We start from the raw sequence: 18,316 nt of genomic DNA on the forward strand, positions 1-18,316 counted from the left end.
TATTATGTACGTATAATTACATACTGCGTATGTTTTAACTGTGTATTTATTACCATTATTATTACTATTGTTGCATTAGTTGCTCTCTTATTATGATTATTATTATTATTATTATTATTATTATTATTATTACTATTATTATCATCGTCATCATCGTTATCGTCATCACAATCATCGTTATATTGCTTGATAATCGTTTCAACCGACTCTGTGTTATAGATATGAATACATGTAAGCATTTGAGGAAAAGAAGTAGATAATTTGCATATACATATATAAATATATATTGAACACTGCAATGTTCTTAATATTACGATTCGGTAAGAATAATAACAATAATAATAACAATGATAACGACAATAATACCTCACAGACGCGTAAATGCTATTATTATTATTACTTGAAAGTTTTATCATGTGTATGTAATTTCGTAATTTAATCATGGCATATCAGTGACATCCGAAATATCGTATGTATAATAGCTGTATACATATATGCGAATAGGTTAGGGTGTCCCTTATTTGGGATGTTGACGAATTTTTGCCGCCCCACCCCCTAAATCAATTTCAAACAATTACAAAACAATTGCTTAATTTTTTCAGATTCTTACCTCAACTCTAAGATAGACCGCTTTGTGGTCGATGTTTCTTATGGAAATAACATGGGAAAAACTTTTTTCTCAGTATATATTTTATTGTAAAAGTAATAATGTTAAAAAAAATTTGTAACCGTGAGGTTTTAGTCAGCATTAGCGCTACTGTCTGGGAAAAAATTCACATAATCATCTCACGCAATCTCGACGAATTGCACACCCTTGAAATCTGACTTTTTTTTTTATTTAGAGGAAGTGCAATTCGTCTAGATTTGCTGGTATCGTGATGTAAATTTTTTTACAGATAGTATCACGAATGCCCACTAAAACCTCGCAGTTACAGATTTAAAAAAAAATATTATTACTCTAGCAACAAAATATATGCCGAGGAAACAGGTTTTTCCCATATTATTTCCATAAGAAACTTCGATCACAAAGCGGACTATACCAGAGTTGAGGTAGAAATCTGAAAAAATTAGGCAAATGTTTTCAAATTATTTGAAGTTGATTTGGAGGGTGCAGGGGGGTGGCAAAAATTCGTCAATACCCTAAATAATGGACACTCTAGTATAGGTACTAGGCCTAAAGCTGCGCAGGCAATTCCGTATATTAATAATGAAATGACGGTGTTTATTTATTCATTTTATTTCTTTTCTTAAAAAGTTTTGTATCGACGTCTTTCCATAATTAGAAGAAGGAATAAATAATTAAAAACAATGCATAGAACGCGATATGTTGAATATTAACCCAAAGTCTTCGAAGATTCGGAAAATTCGTGTATACATATATATGTATATCCAGGCTTACAGCTAAAATAAAGGATTTTCTTTGTTTCTGAATATTTCTGATTTTACGGAAAGACGAGGAGGAGAGGACGTCTCATTAATATTCTCAATGTTTGATAATCAACCGTCAATTCGGACCGATAGAAAAGCTTGTGATATCCTATTTGTCCAATTCTGGAAATATTTTTGTATGCAACATGATGACAATAATTACAATTAAAGGGCGGTAACAATTTTATGCAATGTAGTTTATTTTCGTCTAAGTATTATAAATTTTTCGATGCCGCAGCTATAGGTGTATTATATCATGTATATTACGTACGTACTATCATATATGATATATTATAATTTTAATACTAGGGCAAATCGTGTCTTATTCGAAGAGATTGATCAGCAGTGATTTTCGGAATTTCTCCCCGTGGGTCATTTCGTAAAATTTATAAACGCACAATTTATGTGATGTGTATATGGCACCGTTTTAGGATTAAGTTATTTTCGTTTTTCGTGTTGTTTTTTTTTTTGTCTTTTTTTTGTTTAATTTTTTTGAATTTTTTTTTTTCATCTATTCATTTCAATTTCATCGTCGTTTTCGCTCAAGTTCGTTTTTTTTTTTTTTTTTTCTTTCTTTCCCTCAATTTCAAAGAAGAAAAACCAGAAGCGGATAAATGGATAAATTAATGTATATATTTATCTTTTATGTATTATAATATAATAGATGAAATTTCTATATTTATATATCATGTTTCTTATGTAAAGTGCAAATATGGTGGAAAAATTAGAAAATTAAATAACTCCTAAAAAAGTGCCACTTCAATGCGTATAACGTTATATGTAATTAATATAATTATTATTATTATTATATTACATTACGTATGTATTCCTATTTGATTCCATTTTAATAACTGTTTATAATAATTCTCAACTGATAGATTTTTCCTTTCGTTCTTTTTCTGACGTGATAATCTGTCCTACTTTCCGATCTAGAATAATGATAATATCGATAAAAATAATCACAATAATAGGTAAAAGTGTAAACGAAAATTATTTAAACCAAATCTTCCGATTTCGTCGTGATAAGACTTTTTTCGCGTCTGTTACCATTCTTTTCTTTTTTTACTCCATTGCATGCGTGTATATATGTATATACATATATATATATATACATATACATATAATAATAATTCTGTACAAATGTATATGTATAACAAGATGATTTATACAGTTAACTTGTATAATAAAAATTCATTCTTTGATAACAAGGCGAATCAACGCGAATATTAATAATAATAATAAAAATAATTATAATGATCATAATAAAACAACATTAATAACCGTACTGTCGTATAACAATATCGGATGAAATTTGCCAATTATAGTAACATGTATGTATATATTTCCATGGTAATCAATCCCGCTGATAATTAATTTCTTTTTCCCTATATATATGTATATATACCCTTCTGTTTTGTTTTTTTTCCCCCTCGAATTTTATAATTCTTGATGAATGATTACATTACACGTTACAATATGTTGGTTAATCGTTCACGCGTGACTTGCAACTATTCGTCATCATCATCAGGTACACTGGACGATGTTCGTATAATCATAATCATAATCGTCATCGTTATCATAATTAATTCTATACTGAATGGCGAATTTTTCGACGATCTCAAATCCATTGGACTATATAGATATATATAAAACAATGCTTGAAAAAAAAAAAAAAAAAATTCACCTTGGTTACAACAAACCGTGTGCAGTTTTAAAAATATTTTTTACCAATAAATCGATTAGTTGGCAAAAATTTTCCGATATTTTTATTTTTCCCCGCTTGTTCGCAATTCGTAATTCATTAATTATAATCACGTCTTAACTCCCGTGATCCTGGTCCAACTCGTCGAGGGATTCGAGCCTCGCTATTGGTGCCTCGTTTATCGCAAATTCCCAGGACATGTCTTCACTGGTTTGCCGCGAGGATTCCGGCCGCTGAATAAGCGCGTGACTCTCGACACCCGGCGTCGTCGACGATCTCTGACCGGAAACCGCCTCGCCTGATACTTCCTTCCGGCTCTCACTGCTTCTCGGCCTTTGCTGCTGCTGATTTGGTCTCGACTGATCGCCACAGCTCCATGGATCCTCGGATCCCGCTCCAAGATCAGTTTCCGACCGTTTGTTGAACGAGCTGTAACTACCGCGGGTTAAACACGCGAGGTAAGATTGCGACGTTTGGATTGATCGGCCCAAGATCTATAATAGTAGATATATAAAGCCGGTTCTGGATACAGATTCCTGCGTCGACATTTTACCGACACTTAGCCAAGACACAAATCTTTTTCTACACAGTTTAACGGTGAGAGCTATCCCCACTCCGATTGATCTTATCGATCATCGGATCATTTAGTTATCTGACGTTATCGAATATAACGATAATTTCGTTGTTCTACCTTGCCTTTCTCGACATTCTGAAAAAGGGTTTGCGTCTTCGCTAAATGCCGGTAAAATTTTAGTAAAGGAATCTGTATCCAAAGCCAGTCTTGTATATTCACGTACATTTTGATCGCTTCTATCACGAGATTGTCGAACATTGTGCTATATTTATTGAATCAGTGTTTTCCGAAGATCTATCAATTTGAAATTAAATCGAGAGATCTTTTTTTGTTGCGGTTTAGTGTGTAGTCCTTCACGTTTTTAATTTTTCTTTTATGCTAAAAGTGATTGAAAAATATTGTTCCGCAGGTACGAAATGAAAATTGGTTGCTTAGTTGTAACTAGAAAATCTATTATCTGTTACTATCTATTTTTATTATGGTTACTGTTGCTACATTTTCTTATAAGTGTTGCGAAAGCTTGATATTCACGGTCAAATAATCAGTTGAATAATAAAAGTGCTGTAAACCAAACAAACTGATTTTGCCTTTCAATTACCAGAAAATATATACTAATGACAAGTATAATCGCAAAAAATAGTTACGGTTGTACCTTATTTCCTTGCGTATAATTGCAACAGTGTTCAAACAGTTGTTGCAACAAAATCTATTTTGCTGAAGTTTTCTAGTAACTATAGAAAATTAAATTTTTCTCGTTGTACGAAGATTTGAAATACCGGCATTATAAACAAAAGCTTGAAAATCGATGCTTCGTTTCGAATCGCTTTAAAATTGCTAAAAATGTAGAAGAATTCTATTTTTTATTACGTTAGCATCGTTAAATGTTTCATTTCACAAAATTGTATCTATATTTGTTTCACAAATGTGAGAATATTAGATTAGAGACGAATCGAACCATCGCAGAATGAAATCGAATGAATATGATCTGTTAGATCGTCAGCAATTTTGGACCGATCTGAAATAAGTATCGACTTCCAAGCTTCTGTTTATAAGCTCAGTATTTTTCATGTTTCTATTCTTAAAGAGATCTTTGTCGCTTAATAGAGATCATAAAAAATTTACAATTACATAATGTAAGACTGTCTCGCGATAAAATCAATAAAAACGATCGATTTTTGGTCAAACAACCTCCAAAACAGGTATTTTCATATAAATGTAATTCACCTAAATACAAAATTGTCTACCATTACCAAACATATCCCAACAAATTGTGGTAGCAAAAATGTTGCTTTTCTTCATTCAAAGAAATACCATTTTTTCAAATTTACACGGATGGTGGAGGGGGGGGGGGCAGATGTAGTCGGAAGTATAATTCCAGTATTATTTGAATAAACAATTAATAAATTTCAGACACTATACACATATATCTGTTTTCCCCATCAATCTGCATCCGACCTTGCTGGATTAGTTTTTTTTTTACCTCGAAAGGTTGAATTGAATGGATTTCCTAGCGGTTTTTTGGGGCTTTCAACGTCGTAAAAGTAATTCGAAACTCACCCGGTCCTGAACTCGCCTCGCCTGAAGGCTGCTGGCTGGCTGTGCCAGGCAGACGGCTGATGATGGGCCTGTTGGACGGTGGCTGGGACTGCTAGGTCGACGGGTTGGCTTTGGGACCTCGTCGGTCCTGGTCTACCGTTCAGGGCGGACTGCAGAGCCGAAGCCAACGCCGAGCTTTCCGACGTTACCGTCAAGCGCGACGTGCCCGATGACGCGAAGGTCGGCTCTCGGGTTGGCGGCCTGAAAAATGGGTCCGTTGTTTTGAAGTGACGCGCTTTTTTAGGCTTTTTTTTCTTTTTGTTTATTCTCAAGATATTTAAATTTCATAAATTTTTTTTTGCATGTTTTGCAGTCTAGCTTGTTACAAGAATTATTGTTACTCTATTATACCGGCTGTTTTATTTCCGTGAACGTGATTCCTCAACTCCGTGGAATAGTTTGGTTTTATTTAACGAGAGAGAAAAATAAAAAGAGCGCACAACAATTGGGTGGCGCAAGAGCCGATGCGTATCGTACGCGGACCGACTCACTTCTGATCTACTCGACTGATAACAGCTCGCTTTTATTACCATCAAAACACTAGCGCCATCTGTCAGCTCGTAATGGTTTACCGAATCAATCTAGTGAGTGCTTGAGGCTTCTTGTCTCACTATCGCGCTCACATATACATATATTTTTCATTGTTTATTCTGCAAAAAATTATTCCACATAAAATTATGAAGAAAGTACGAAATATGAAGTTTTTCTTTGAATCGGATGAAGCTTGTTTGTCTCTCATCCTGCACCTGGTCCTGCACGATCATCTCACATATTATGTTAGCTTATAACTCCAGAACTACCGAACCGATTTTAATTATTTTTTTTTCTCTCGATAATTTTGGAGATGCAACGATATTTGCAAGCTAAGTTCGGACGGGATCACACTTATGCAAACTCTGTCAACAAGAGTTGGCAAGGTCTCGATGAGCTCCAAAAAAATTCCGTGACGGGCTGCTACTATGAAACTAAATTGGTTTCCAGGAATGAAGAATCACGTAAATATCTTTTCTCCGATCGTGCGATTATACGAAATATTAATTACTATATATGCGTACGATACGGAGCTTCTATTATGACAATTGTCTATTTATTTAACGAATAAATTCTAAAAGCAATATTAGGTTTTAAACGGATAATATTATCCGTATTTAATTAATGATACACTAGATGGGTAAGAAGCACAAAAGCATACTACGATACCTACGTATAAATAAAATGGTAAAGGAAAGACACACGAAGAGAGGAAAACGGCATATTTGATCGATATTTGCATGGCGGTGATTGATGGCTAAATGACAATCGCGATGTGTGCGGATTTGTTCGCGAAGCAACGCGAGCTGTCATTTTTTGGCTTGACGATTGCATGACTGACGTGACCCGCAGAGAATTGTAAATTACGCGTTCATTGATAAATTATTTTTTTACATATATAATAAAAATAGGATAGAAACCATAAGCAAAGGAATGTAAATTCACTCGGGTATTTGGTATATTTAAAAAAGTAATTAATATTTATTTCGTCTTATATATAATACAAACGCATGAATTAACCTTGGCAAAAATTTGTCGCGTGATGAAGTAATTTCCGCCTCAATGTTTGAGTGTGAAAAATAAAAACTAAATAACATCGTTTTAGAGGCAAAAAATTGATAATTCAACTGTGTCATGGAAAGACGAGGAAGTAACACGAAAAACGAAATTAACGACAACCGAGAAGCGAGGAAAGCCACGAATTCTGCTCGCGGTGTGAGACACAGGTGAAAATTGGCGTAGTTAATGGGGTATTCTGGTCTAGAAATTTGAAGAAATCGATTTTTTTTCTCCATATTTTCAAAGTTTAGATCCTTGAGAATAAGCCTCAGAGAGAAATTTTGGAAATTCAAACTATTTTCAGAGTTACAGTTATTTTTGCGACGCGCTAACTAAACCGGTCCGGCTGGAACGAATCTTTAACCGCTTTTTTCTCGAAACCACTTTTTTCGATACGGTTGTCATGATATTTGCTGTTCTGATGGACTGATTTATTTGAAATTTGGTGGAAATGTTCTTTGTATATCCCTCTATGATTGGAAGCACAGATTGAAAAAAAACAATTTGTTACTGTTTTGAAAATATTCGAAAAGGTCAAAAAACAGGGGCACCAAAAAATTTTTTTTTCAAATGGTCGGCATTTTGTGAAGGCTACAAGAGTCAAAAACATGTCGACCAGGACGCATCATTTTTTTGTAGCCTCCACTTTACCACCCTGTAACTTTTTGTATTTCTTGTTAAAAAAAAATGGATGGTAAAAATGTTTTTTATTTCGTTTTTATCTTACTTAGAAAAATGCCTAAAATTTAACCCTCCGGACCAGAATACCCCCGTAACGAAATCGAAACTAAAATAAACTTACGGTCAGGTTGGAAATATTTTTCTAGTCAGACGATTGTAGGGAATTAATTTTTGGCCAACATCAGCTGTTTTGTTCATAGAAATCGGGCAAATTGCACAGACTTTTTACGTAGGTACAAGAAAAAAAAACTTGATACGAATTAACTCACGTCCTCACCTGACCGTGCGTTCCTAACGAGCCAATAACGTCTTGTCCTATTCTTTTCTACAATAATATTATGCAAGTCAGATCTCAGGAGAACAAGGATCGAAAGGCGGCTAATAATCCGCCGGCTTCGTCGGTCGAAAAACGAAACCACGAGGAGGGCAGTGAATGTGAAACGAATCGCGAAAATCGGCGCATGATGCGTCGGCGCGTAGAAGCAAATTCAATTGGCAAAAGTTCCGACGTAGCGAATCGATCGTCGAAGCGGGTTTCCAGCCGAAATCGACGTCGCCGTGCCAATCGAAAATCGACGAAAAAAAACGGCCGAAGACGACGTCGCGAGGCGAAAGAGGTGAAATTTTTTTTTTTATTTATTTGATTATTTTGATGAGATTGCTTTTACTACAATTAAATAACGGTTCAAGAGAATAGTTCATGAAATATTTCAAACCAAGAACTGGCGTCTATATAGAGTGGACGATATAGTGAAAAACAATGAAATAGTAAGAAATGGCGACAAAGTCGTAAAAAAAGGTTCCAAAAAATTTAGAAAATGAATTTATTTTTTTCATAGTATCGACTCGCAGACGAACTATGGAAAAAATTCATGAAACTAATTTCAACATTGACTTGTTATCGTTAAAATTAATAGAAGAGATTTTTTTTTTTTTTTGTTTTTTTGACAATTTTGGCATCATCTTCAGGGGAGATGCAGTGGATTCTCTTGAAATTTTTATATCGAAAAACAGGGATCTAATATTTTTTTTCCAAAGATCCTAGGAATATCCGAAGCGTCGAAGGCGATCGCGAATCGAACTCCAAGACGACGAACCACGAGATCATCCTGCGCCATTGTGCCCCATTTCAAATCGAGCAAGGCCTCGGTGCCGGCTGTTCCGAAACGCGTTTTTAAGGCCCTGCATATGCTTCGTCACGAGAAATTCTTGCGAGCCGTTTCCCGCTACATTAAACCAGCGAATTCACTGTCGGGCAAGAATTAAAGTGTAACGGGTGTTACGTCGTATCGAGATATTGTGTAGTTCGATCGTTAAATTATTAGCAATCTTAATTATACTTGTGTAAAAAAAAAAAAAAAATTCATGTACTCGTTGTGATTACATAATTATTATGACATTTATCCTGTAAATTATATATATATATATTATAAATACATCTCTAGAATCTCTACAGTGATTTTGTACGGAAAACGGAGCGTTATGACGAGCAGGAATGGCGACGCGAAAATGTTTAGATACAATAAGTATGAGCAATATTATAATTATAAATAAAGTACAACTAATGAACGTCACCTTTTCAACTTGTCCAATTTATCCAAAACAAAAGACGCCGATATCAAATGCAACTGATCCAGAGATTTGGAAAGAAAGCTTATCCGGGACAGAAGAAAAACTGTGGGTCTTTTTTTTCTTCTTCTTATTATTCTTCGTCTTCGATTCAGAGATAAGATGAACAAAAAAAAATTGTAAAATCAAACATGCGATGACGATGATGATGATGATGATGACGATAGTGATGATTATAGAAATCGTGATCAAGGTTTATTAAATAACACGTAATGAATAGTAAAACCATAGAGCGTAATATGAGGTTGAAAATTGTAAAGTTAATGCAGCGATTTAAGGTTAGAAAAAATCTTTAATTGTCGACTGGAGGGATTCCGAAATTCTGTGTAAAAAAAAAAAAAAAAAAAAAACTAAAAACACAGATAACGCAAATTCATCAATTTGAGAATATACAGTTATTTTTTAGTTACAGAATAACGTTCCTAACTTCAACCTCGAGAATGATTTCTCTTCTGCAGAGTTTTCACAATCTGTCAAAAATGCGATGTATAATTTTCAATGTAAGACAATCTGACATCGAACCTCATTATCGACCCAAAAATTTGGACAATTTTGGTCAGTTTGACCACCGCCGTTATTCCCAGTGTAGAAAAATAGATCCCTGATCAATGAATTCGAAATAGACGTTATTCTCTCCTACCTGAACAAACTGTGCGAGGTACTGGGCTGGATTTTCCCATGTCCATTGCCGTAGCTGGTCGAAGTAGGAATGCTCGGAGGTTGCGGTTCGCTCGCCGATCTCTGGACGAGAGCCGGCGCTCTACCGGTCGATTTTATCGTCATCGCAGGCGCGGTTCCGGGCATCATTTCGATGCTCGAACTCTCCCGCGAGGAGTTGAGGGTTTGCTGGAGGAGGGCCAGGATCAGCCTCACGTCCCCAGCCATCGAGTGCTCTAAGGACGTAACTTGACGGGTGAGTTGATCTATCCTGGCGTTTATCTCGTCCAGTGGCCGGCCCGGACCACTTTGGAATTCACCTGCGGAGCATAGAGGCATTTAAGCGATTGGCTTTTTTCACTCCGGTGTTGCAGGTTTGCAGCTTTCTTTGATGTCATTGGGTGCAAAGAACTTGAGAGTGATAACTGTTCGAGTGATGTCTCTTAACGAGGTGTGTTGGTATAGGTATGTTGCATTGTGAGATGGTTTTAATGTTCCGTGGCATTATTATGAAAACTTGTATACTTGGTTGAGCAGAAAATGGCGATGATTTTGCGAGGGGTTCTACCACTAGTCAATCTACTAGTCGTGAATCTTGTCGTACGAAAGCGTTTGAAACTCGTGTTTCTGAGATCTTTGGTGCTTTTCTCGTCAGATATAAAGCAAGGTGTGCAGTGAACCAGCCCCCCCCCCCTTGCGAAATCTGGTCGTAAAATAAATCTAGTTAAGTAGCAGCAGAACTGTACCGTGCGAGTGTGGATGCTGGGGCGGTGATGGGGTCGTGTAGTGACTAGAAGTGGTTGATGCTGGATGGGCGGCGGTGTGACTGAGGCAGCTTTCGCCGGCAGCCGAGCTTCGTCTCGCGGGTCTAGTCAGGGGCGTAGTAACTGCGGAAGAGAGTGAACAATGAGCTACTGCAAGCTGCTTATCGTTAGCAAGTTAGCTTAGCGAGAGAAAGAGAAGAAGAAGAAGAAGAAGAAGGTCAGGAAGGGTCGGTATGGGACCAGGAATGAGGAGTCTTCGTCACCGTCGCGACGGTCGGGTGCTTTTCTCCCTTCTTGGTACGTCGATGGTCATCAATGCATGGAGATGAGGATGCGAGTGATTGGATATGTTTGACGATGCACGGGCGGTGACGAGGTGATGATGGCAGCCCGTTAATGACGGTTGTATATCAATGCATGGACGTACCTTGCTTCGCGAGGTAGTCGTGGCTCGTCAGTGGCTGGAGATGTATCTTGTGCTGGCGAAGGTCCGGTATGCTGCGCTTGAGATGGGTTAGCATGCCTGAACAACCAGGTTACAAGGTGTTAACAAACCGGGAGATGATAAAACCGAAACTCAAGTCATTCAGTATTAACAGCGCGTGGGAAAGTGTGTGCAATTTGTTAAGATGTGAGCAATTGTTGAGTTTAATTACCTTAACAGATGAAATAGGCTTAAAAAATTATAAAGCAAGTGTGAAAGCGACTTGAGAACACACGATTTATTCGTGTTGCGCTGTGGCATGCATAGAACGACAAAAAGTCTGTCAATAAGCATGGTAAAAAGTAATAAGAAAGATGAAGAGAATCCATATAAATCACATTTTCCAAATGCAATCCATCGTCTGTTGAGTTTTCAATTAATGTCAGAATATTACTTTAACAATATACATTTTCCTTGTAATAAGAAAAGGCGCCTTTTCTCTTGTTATTTTTTCAATACCCTTATTCCTAAATAGAAACGCCAAATACTGTAAGGAACTGTATTCTCTCAATCATACCCTCTTCGACAAAGAACGTCAGTTTGGTGTCCCTCTGATTTCGTTGAGACTCATGTATGTCGTAGAACATTGAAAACTAAAAGACACGTTTTTTTTATCTGCGGAAAAACTGTTTAGAGGGGTGAAACCGGCCCCCAAAGATGGGCACTCAACGGGGTGATTTCTTGACGCGCTTCATGTATTTGAATGAAACCATCACTGGAATAAAACTTCAGCTTTAGTCTCATTCAACTCCATGAAGCGCGTCAAGAAATCACCCCGTTGAGTGCCCATCTTTGGGGGCCGTTTTCACCCCTCTAAACAGTTTTTCCGCAGAAAAAAACACGAGTCTTTTAATTTTCAATGTTCTACGACATACATGAGTCTCAACGAATTCAGAGGGGGGCACCAAACTAATGTTCCTTCTAAGTCGCAACAGCAATCGATCGCTTTTGTCTGGTGTGACGTTATATCTTTTCACATCTTTGTCACGACGACATTGCAGACGATGATTTGTGTACGCGTGTAAGTTTCGTATCATTTAAGAGTGCAGCAGTGCTGTTACGGCGTAATACGTACCTCTTCGTTATCATATCGTGAATTTGCGTCATGCGTGCAGCGAAATTTTTTCGGAGACTATAATCAGGCGAGTATAACAATTGTTTGGAAAGGAGGAAGCGGGTGACAGAGACGGTGCATGGATTCACTTATAATCCTTCTCTCATAGATCGACATTCATATCATTGTCCACAGTCCCGAGATATCGAGATGAAGCATCAGCAGTAGTAGAGTGCTTTTAATCAGGCTGACAATAATCATCAGGATTGCAGTGTAACTGTTGTATAGCATCGTGCAAATACCATACCAGACCATTCATTCGTGTCGAGCCAAACAAAACTGGGAGTGAGGATGAGACGAGAACCAAAACCGTGAAATGAACAGAGTCGTTAATCTACATGTAAGCACATAATGTACATAATAGACACGAATGCAAAGTATGCAACACCAACGATTTATGGTGTGAAATGCACCATGAACGAACTTTCGAAAAGGTATAATAATACGAATACCGACATGACGTGGCGATTATCAGTCGATGTACTGACCGGTTATCGAATTCAGGGTAGAACTCCGCTGTTTCGGCTCGTCGAATTCGAGGTTTAGGGGCGTCACGTCTTGCCCGGCTTTGTCGGTGCTGAACTCCAGGATCCCGTGACCGCTGCCTCTGTCACTGTGGCAATGAAAAATTGTTGTCCATGTCACCCTTCGTCTCACTTTTTTGCATGTTTTTACTTACTATTCTTCCTGGTCGTCCTGCAGCGAGTCCTGACGCCCCGTGGGAACCAGGTTTGATCCCGGCGGCGCTCCTCCGCCACCTCCTGGACCTCGACGGTACCTCGGAGGCCGAAAAGCGAATCGCCTCGCGTCGACGTCCACGTCGGTTGGCGTGCTGACCGGAAATCGAGCCGACATTGGATCCACTCCAGCTTGTTCCTCCTGTTTGTAAACAAGTGTTATTAGGCCGGTTATTCCACGATTCGCATTCTGTACTTTAACTCTAAACACGTCACACAACATTAACAACACCAGATGTAACTGGAATTGTCCAGCAGTCGTTCAACGAATAAACGAGTCTCTGGTACACCCGGAACTTCGAGGGAATTTGAATGTCATCATTCGTTTAACACCCTGATTAGCTATCGCAATGAGCTTACGATTAGAAAACAATACTCACATCACGCATGTTGAACGTGATTTCAAGGTTGGTGCTGAAGTGGTTTGCGAACTCCGGATAGAGCGCCAGGACATCGAGCAGATCGTCTCGATGTATCTTGTGGAGGTCACAGTAGGTCAGGGCGCGTACGTTGCAGGATGACTTTCCGACGGTTGGGTAAATGCATGGATTCTCGCCGAATATGTCGTCCTTGCCGAGGATCGCCATGACTATGTCGTCCTTCAGTATCTCGATGCTACCTCGCGATATGAAGTAGAGCGAGGTGAGCACGTCTCCTCGGTGAACAAGCGTGTCTCCTGGAGGTGCGTGCGTGGTTTTGAACTTCAGGGACAAGGCTCTGGAAAGTTTATAAATATTTTTTTTGTGGTGAAAAGTCCACTTCTTGTGCGGTAAAAGTCGGTATAGTTAAAACAATAGAAAGAAACCATCCATTGCAAAAATATCCAGCAATGATAGTTGCTCCAGTAACAGTGAATTATCTCTATCATGAATCAAATAGGAGGTAAAACATTTTCTCAAAGTCGATGGTGCTAAGTCTTGACTTCATGCGTGGCACGTATTTGCTCGTAATAATTTATATCGCATAGTTGAGACATCCTTTCATCCGTGTATCCACCAAGAACGTGAATAACATTTCCATAGATCTTAGCAATCGGTATTCGTCTCCGTTCCTGATCTTTTATTCAGACCACGGGTTTCGCTTGTCAAGACTTAAACTCACCTGAGACAGCCTTGACTCGCTCCTTCGAATGCTGTGCAATTGCTGAGCAGGTTCCTGTTCAAATGAAGGCAAATGTCCGCCTGTAAACACTCGGGGAACCCCTTCAGCACGCTGTTCATGTCGATGCCGTTCGTGTAGGTCCAGGCATGCTGGAAGTACTCCTCGAGCCTTTGCCGAAGAGGGTTGGGTATCTGGTGGAACTTTATGAACTCTCTCACCCTCAGCATCTGCGTGTGGTACCGAGCCGTCCCGCTGTAGAGCCTCTGGATAATCGCCGAAACGTTTCCGAATATACTCGCGTACATCAGAGCTGAAATTCGAGGATGTTGATCGATGGTATGACTTAAGGTGCTTATCAAGACGCGTTGTACACCTCGAAAACGCGGGGATGCAAAACTCCTATACCGCTCAAGCGATCAGAGTGAAACTTAGGCAATTAATGCCTCATTTTGGCAAAAAGTGGAGCATCTTTTTACTTTTTCAAAATTTGGAACAAAATTTTACAGATTGGTTACCACCCACAGAAATTGGCCAAATTTTCACAGTTGCACTGAATGGATCGAACTATCCGGTATGATGCCACTCGGCGGTGATGAAACACACATTTTGAGCACAGTTCCATGAAATTTGATGGTGAAATGACGAAATAGCAGCTGATCTGGTTTTCGATTATGAAGAACACCGAAATCTCATTTTGGCGATATTTGTTACCGATCTTTCACGCATGCCGGTAATTTTTTACCGACATTACACGCATACATTAACGGCAGGCGCGTAATGTAATTTTTTGGAAAAATTAAAAAGATGCTCCACTTTTTATCAAAATAAGGCATTAATTGCCGAAGTTTCACTCTGATCGCTTGAGCGCTACAGGAGTTTTGAATCCCCGCGTTTTCGATGTGTACAACGCGTCTTTACAAGCACCTTAAACGCCGCGGAATCGTGACTGTACATGACAATAACATAAATGGTTTCTTGGTTTTAGGGTCACTTCAGGTTCACATGTATGCGTGACACTGAATTTGTTCGGGTTCCGAAGAGATAATCTACGTCAAGATGATATTATAGTTATAAATTGTTCCTTCCTTGTTTCCGTCCGCATTTCTGTCTACGAAGCTATATGTATAATGTAGATAATATTATAGGGTTGTAGGTGAGGCTGCGGGATGATTTATGACTTCTAATTTGTTTTCCGTTATATCTTTTCTTTTTTAACATTTAATCTCTCGCCGCTCCCTCATTTTAAAACTGTGTGGGTAAACATATTATACAAAAATGCTCATCGATCGCTGCAGACATACAAAATCCTGAAACTCCAACTCACATCCTATCAGCATTACGATTATGGTGAATATTTTTTCGGCGTCCGTATTTGGCGCGACGTTTCCAAAACCGACCGAAGTCAAGCTGCTGAACGTGAAGTACAACGCTGTCACGTATCGGCTCTGTAAAAGAAAGAAAAAAAAAGAAATTATAACAACGGTTCAACTTCAAGCTCACAATGTTGACTGTCATACTCAACCATTTACCTTTATACTCGGACCGCCAGTGTCATTTAAGTGATAAAATTGGTGGGTGTCATTCGCCAGTATATCCAGCCAGCCAACTTTACTTTTAAGCGATGACCTCTCCGCGTTTCCGATGGCGTACCTGAAAACGGATTCGATCTCAAAATATTCGATTTTTGGTAAATTTCGAAAAACGAGACCTGTACCAATTTTTTTTTTTTTGTTGTTTATAATATTCGTTCACATAACTTTATAGGTTGATTGGCCAAGAATAGTAGTTCTGATTTGTATGTTTTCAATGAGGTTCCCGTACCTCATGTAAAATGTCGCTTATTTTGACTATTACCCACGCTTACGCATCACTAATGTTAAAAAGCCACTGACAGTTTCGAATACGACAAGGAATATCTGAAATAAGTTTTACTTCACGCAAGAATAATGCCAGAAATTGTATTCCTGCAATTCAGTTATCACTTATTGTAGGAATATATTTCCTGGCGCTATCCTAATACGAAATAAACAAGTTTATGGATGATTTTGTCCTACATCGCGTGTAGAATATCGCTGTCTGTAGCTTTTTTGCGTTAGTGATGCGTAAGCGTGTTAGGTAACAGTGAAAATAAGTGACGATTCGCTCGGTCGGTAAAGACTGACTTATAGCATCCTCTTAAGGATAAAATAATTCATCAAATACTCAAGAGTATTTACGACTATTTTGTTACACAAAGATATTAATTTAAAAGCACCGATTTTTGGCCAATCAACGTCATTTAGCACATTTCTTTCTGCATCCCTCGTTTTTCCAACAAGCTTATTCGGACAAGAAGAAAATATGTAAATCAACGAATAACGGAAAACAATTTCCTTCTCACCAGATGCAGGCAAGCCAGTGAGCAATGAGAGCGAACGATGCCATTAGGAGAAGAAGCACCGCAGCGCCATATTCGCTGTAACGATCGATCTTCCTTGCCACCCTTACTAATCGTAACAATCTGGCAGCTTTTAACAAACCAATCAGAGTAGTCGTCTGCAATAAAATGGTAAGATTTCCCGTTTTTGGTAATGCTTTTTTCCTTGCTCCATTTATATTTGATAATTTTTTTTTTTTTTTTTTTTTTCTTCATATCAATTGATTTGTTTATCTGTCTGACCTGGTCTCATATTTCCTTTCTATTTTTACGCACTTTTCCAATCTCGATTCCCGGATGTATTTTACACGTCTATAATGAATAATGGCGTTAATATTTTTTTGAGATCTCAGAGGATCGATTGAATGTATTTCGCGTTGAAACAATGACAATGAAAATCATTTTTTATCCTTCGTTTGGAAAAAAATTTCAAATCGTTCCGTTCTTTCGCGTTTTATAATTTTTAACACCGTCTTTTTCGACAAGTGAAGATGATAAGAAATCGAACGAATCGAAAAGTTGACGAGAGACGTGTTTGCAGAATCACGCGATAATTCGCAACGCGTTCGCGGTCGTTAGAATAAATGAAAAATGAGGGTAAAGTGAAGGAAGAAATTGTTCTTTTCACTAAATCGAATTAAAACGATTACGAGATTGAAATACATCGCGCGCGATTTACGTTGTTGAATTGATTGCAGGTATATGTTTCTTTTTTTTTTTTTTTTTTTTTTCTAGGATTCGGTGATGAAGGTATAGAAATAGATGTGCGGGAACTCGCCGAATTATAAATATGACGATGCATGATATACAAATGTGCGATAAATATTTCTTTTTTTCTTCGATGATTTTTTTTCTCTATGAGACGAATGATTTTCTACATTGTCTAAGGGAAAGTGAAACGATGAATGAATGAATGAATGAATGAATGAATGAATGAATTAATGAAGAGTGAATGATGAATCAATGGCATAGTGAATGAATATTCGTATATCTATATGATATATACATACTGTACATATATTGTACCTACTACATTATGTATAGGTATATACAACGAATTACAAGCATGCATTGCGTGTTTTTTTTATCGTGGCATTACCAAATATATAAAACAGAATTGAAAAAGAGAAACAAAGAACAGAAGGCTGAATAAACATAAAGATAAAAAAAAAATATGTATCAATAACGATAATAAGAAGAACAGGAAGGAAGAATAGAAATATTCTCACAAATGACTCAAACCTCGAGATTTTCTTTAGGTCATATGACATAAATCGAAAGGCAATAAAAATTAGAGAAAAAAAAAAAAATATATATATTTATTGAAAAGAAATTAAGAAAACTGGTAGCAAGATATCAAGTTTAATATCAAAATTGTGTGATGTACTGGATCATACGTGTGACGAGAAAATAATTATTAAATTAAAAAAACAAAACCGTAAAAGAAAGTAGAAAAAAAAAAAAAAAAGTAAATAACCGAATACAATTTATTATAGGCAAGGGTAAAAGTATAATATATGGTGAAATAATAATATCGATAATAATAATAGTAATAATAATAATAATAATATATTATTATTATATATACGTATATACGTATTACGTATAAGCGATATATATAAGCCCAAAAATGATGTAAGGTATAGTGAATGTTGCATGGCAAAGCGATCGCATTTGTGCGAAAAAACACACGCGCACGCAAATGCACACACTAAAGAGAAATAAAAAGCGGAAATTGGAGAAACGATATAAATTTAAGAAACAAAATTTATTTAAAATAAATCAGTGAGTAGAAAATGAAAATGAAATTTTAATGTGCACACACACACACGCACACACGCAC

General features: G+C 37.4%; 1 protein-coding gene and 1 long non-coding RNA gene across 3 annotated transcripts in view; one reads left to right on the forward strand and one right to left on the reverse strand.

Moving 5' to 3' along the window:
• Window positions 1–2,857: 2,857 nt before the first annotated feature.
• LOC124409934 (potassium voltage-gated channel subfamily H member 7-like) overlaps window positions 2,858–18,316 on the reverse strand; it is a 73,683-nt gene continuing 58,224 nt past the window's right edge. For both annotated transcript variants that reach the window (XM_046887907.1, XM_046887906.1), the window contains 13 exons: window positions 16,438–16,592; window positions 15,587–15,707; window positions 15,382–15,502; window positions 14,058–14,367; window positions 13,337–13,673; window positions 12,899–13,098; window positions 12,708–12,832; window positions 11,049–11,144; window positions 10,604–10,744; window positions 9,841–10,177; window positions 9,147–9,224; window positions 5,262–5,501; window positions 2,858–3,565 (listed from right to left, as the gene is read on the reverse strand). In XM_046887907.1, coding sequence (XP_046743863.1) covers window positions 3,247–3,565; window positions 5,262–5,501; window positions 9,147–9,224; window positions 9,841–10,177; window positions 10,604–10,744; window positions 11,049–11,144; window positions 12,708–12,832; window positions 12,899–13,098; window positions 13,337–13,673; window positions 14,058–14,367; window positions 15,382–15,502; window positions 15,587–15,707; window positions 16,438–16,592 — 2,580 coding nt within the window. In that variant the 3' untranslated portion in view covers window positions 2,858–3,246. The remainder of the gene's footprint in view (window positions 3,566–5,261; window positions 5,502–9,146; window positions 9,225–9,840; window positions 10,178–10,603; window positions 10,745–11,048; window positions 11,145–12,707; window positions 12,833–12,898; window positions 13,099–13,336; window positions 13,674–14,057; window positions 14,368–15,381; window positions 15,503–15,586; window positions 15,708–16,437; window positions 16,593–18,316) is intronic.
• Window positions 8,140–8,822, forward strand: LOC124409936. The gene is made up of 2 exons (XR_006929553.1): window positions 8,140–8,188; window positions 8,610–8,822. It is a non-coding gene; the product is annotated as an uncharacterized LOC124409936 (long non-coding RNA).

This window comes from Diprion similis, chromosome 8, assembly GCF_021155765.1.
Source record: "Diprion similis isolate iyDipSimi1 chromosome 8, iyDipSimi1.1, whole genome shotgun sequence".
Lineage (NCBI taxonomy): Eukaryota > Metazoa > Arthropoda > Insecta > Hymenoptera > Diprionidae > Diprion > Diprion similis.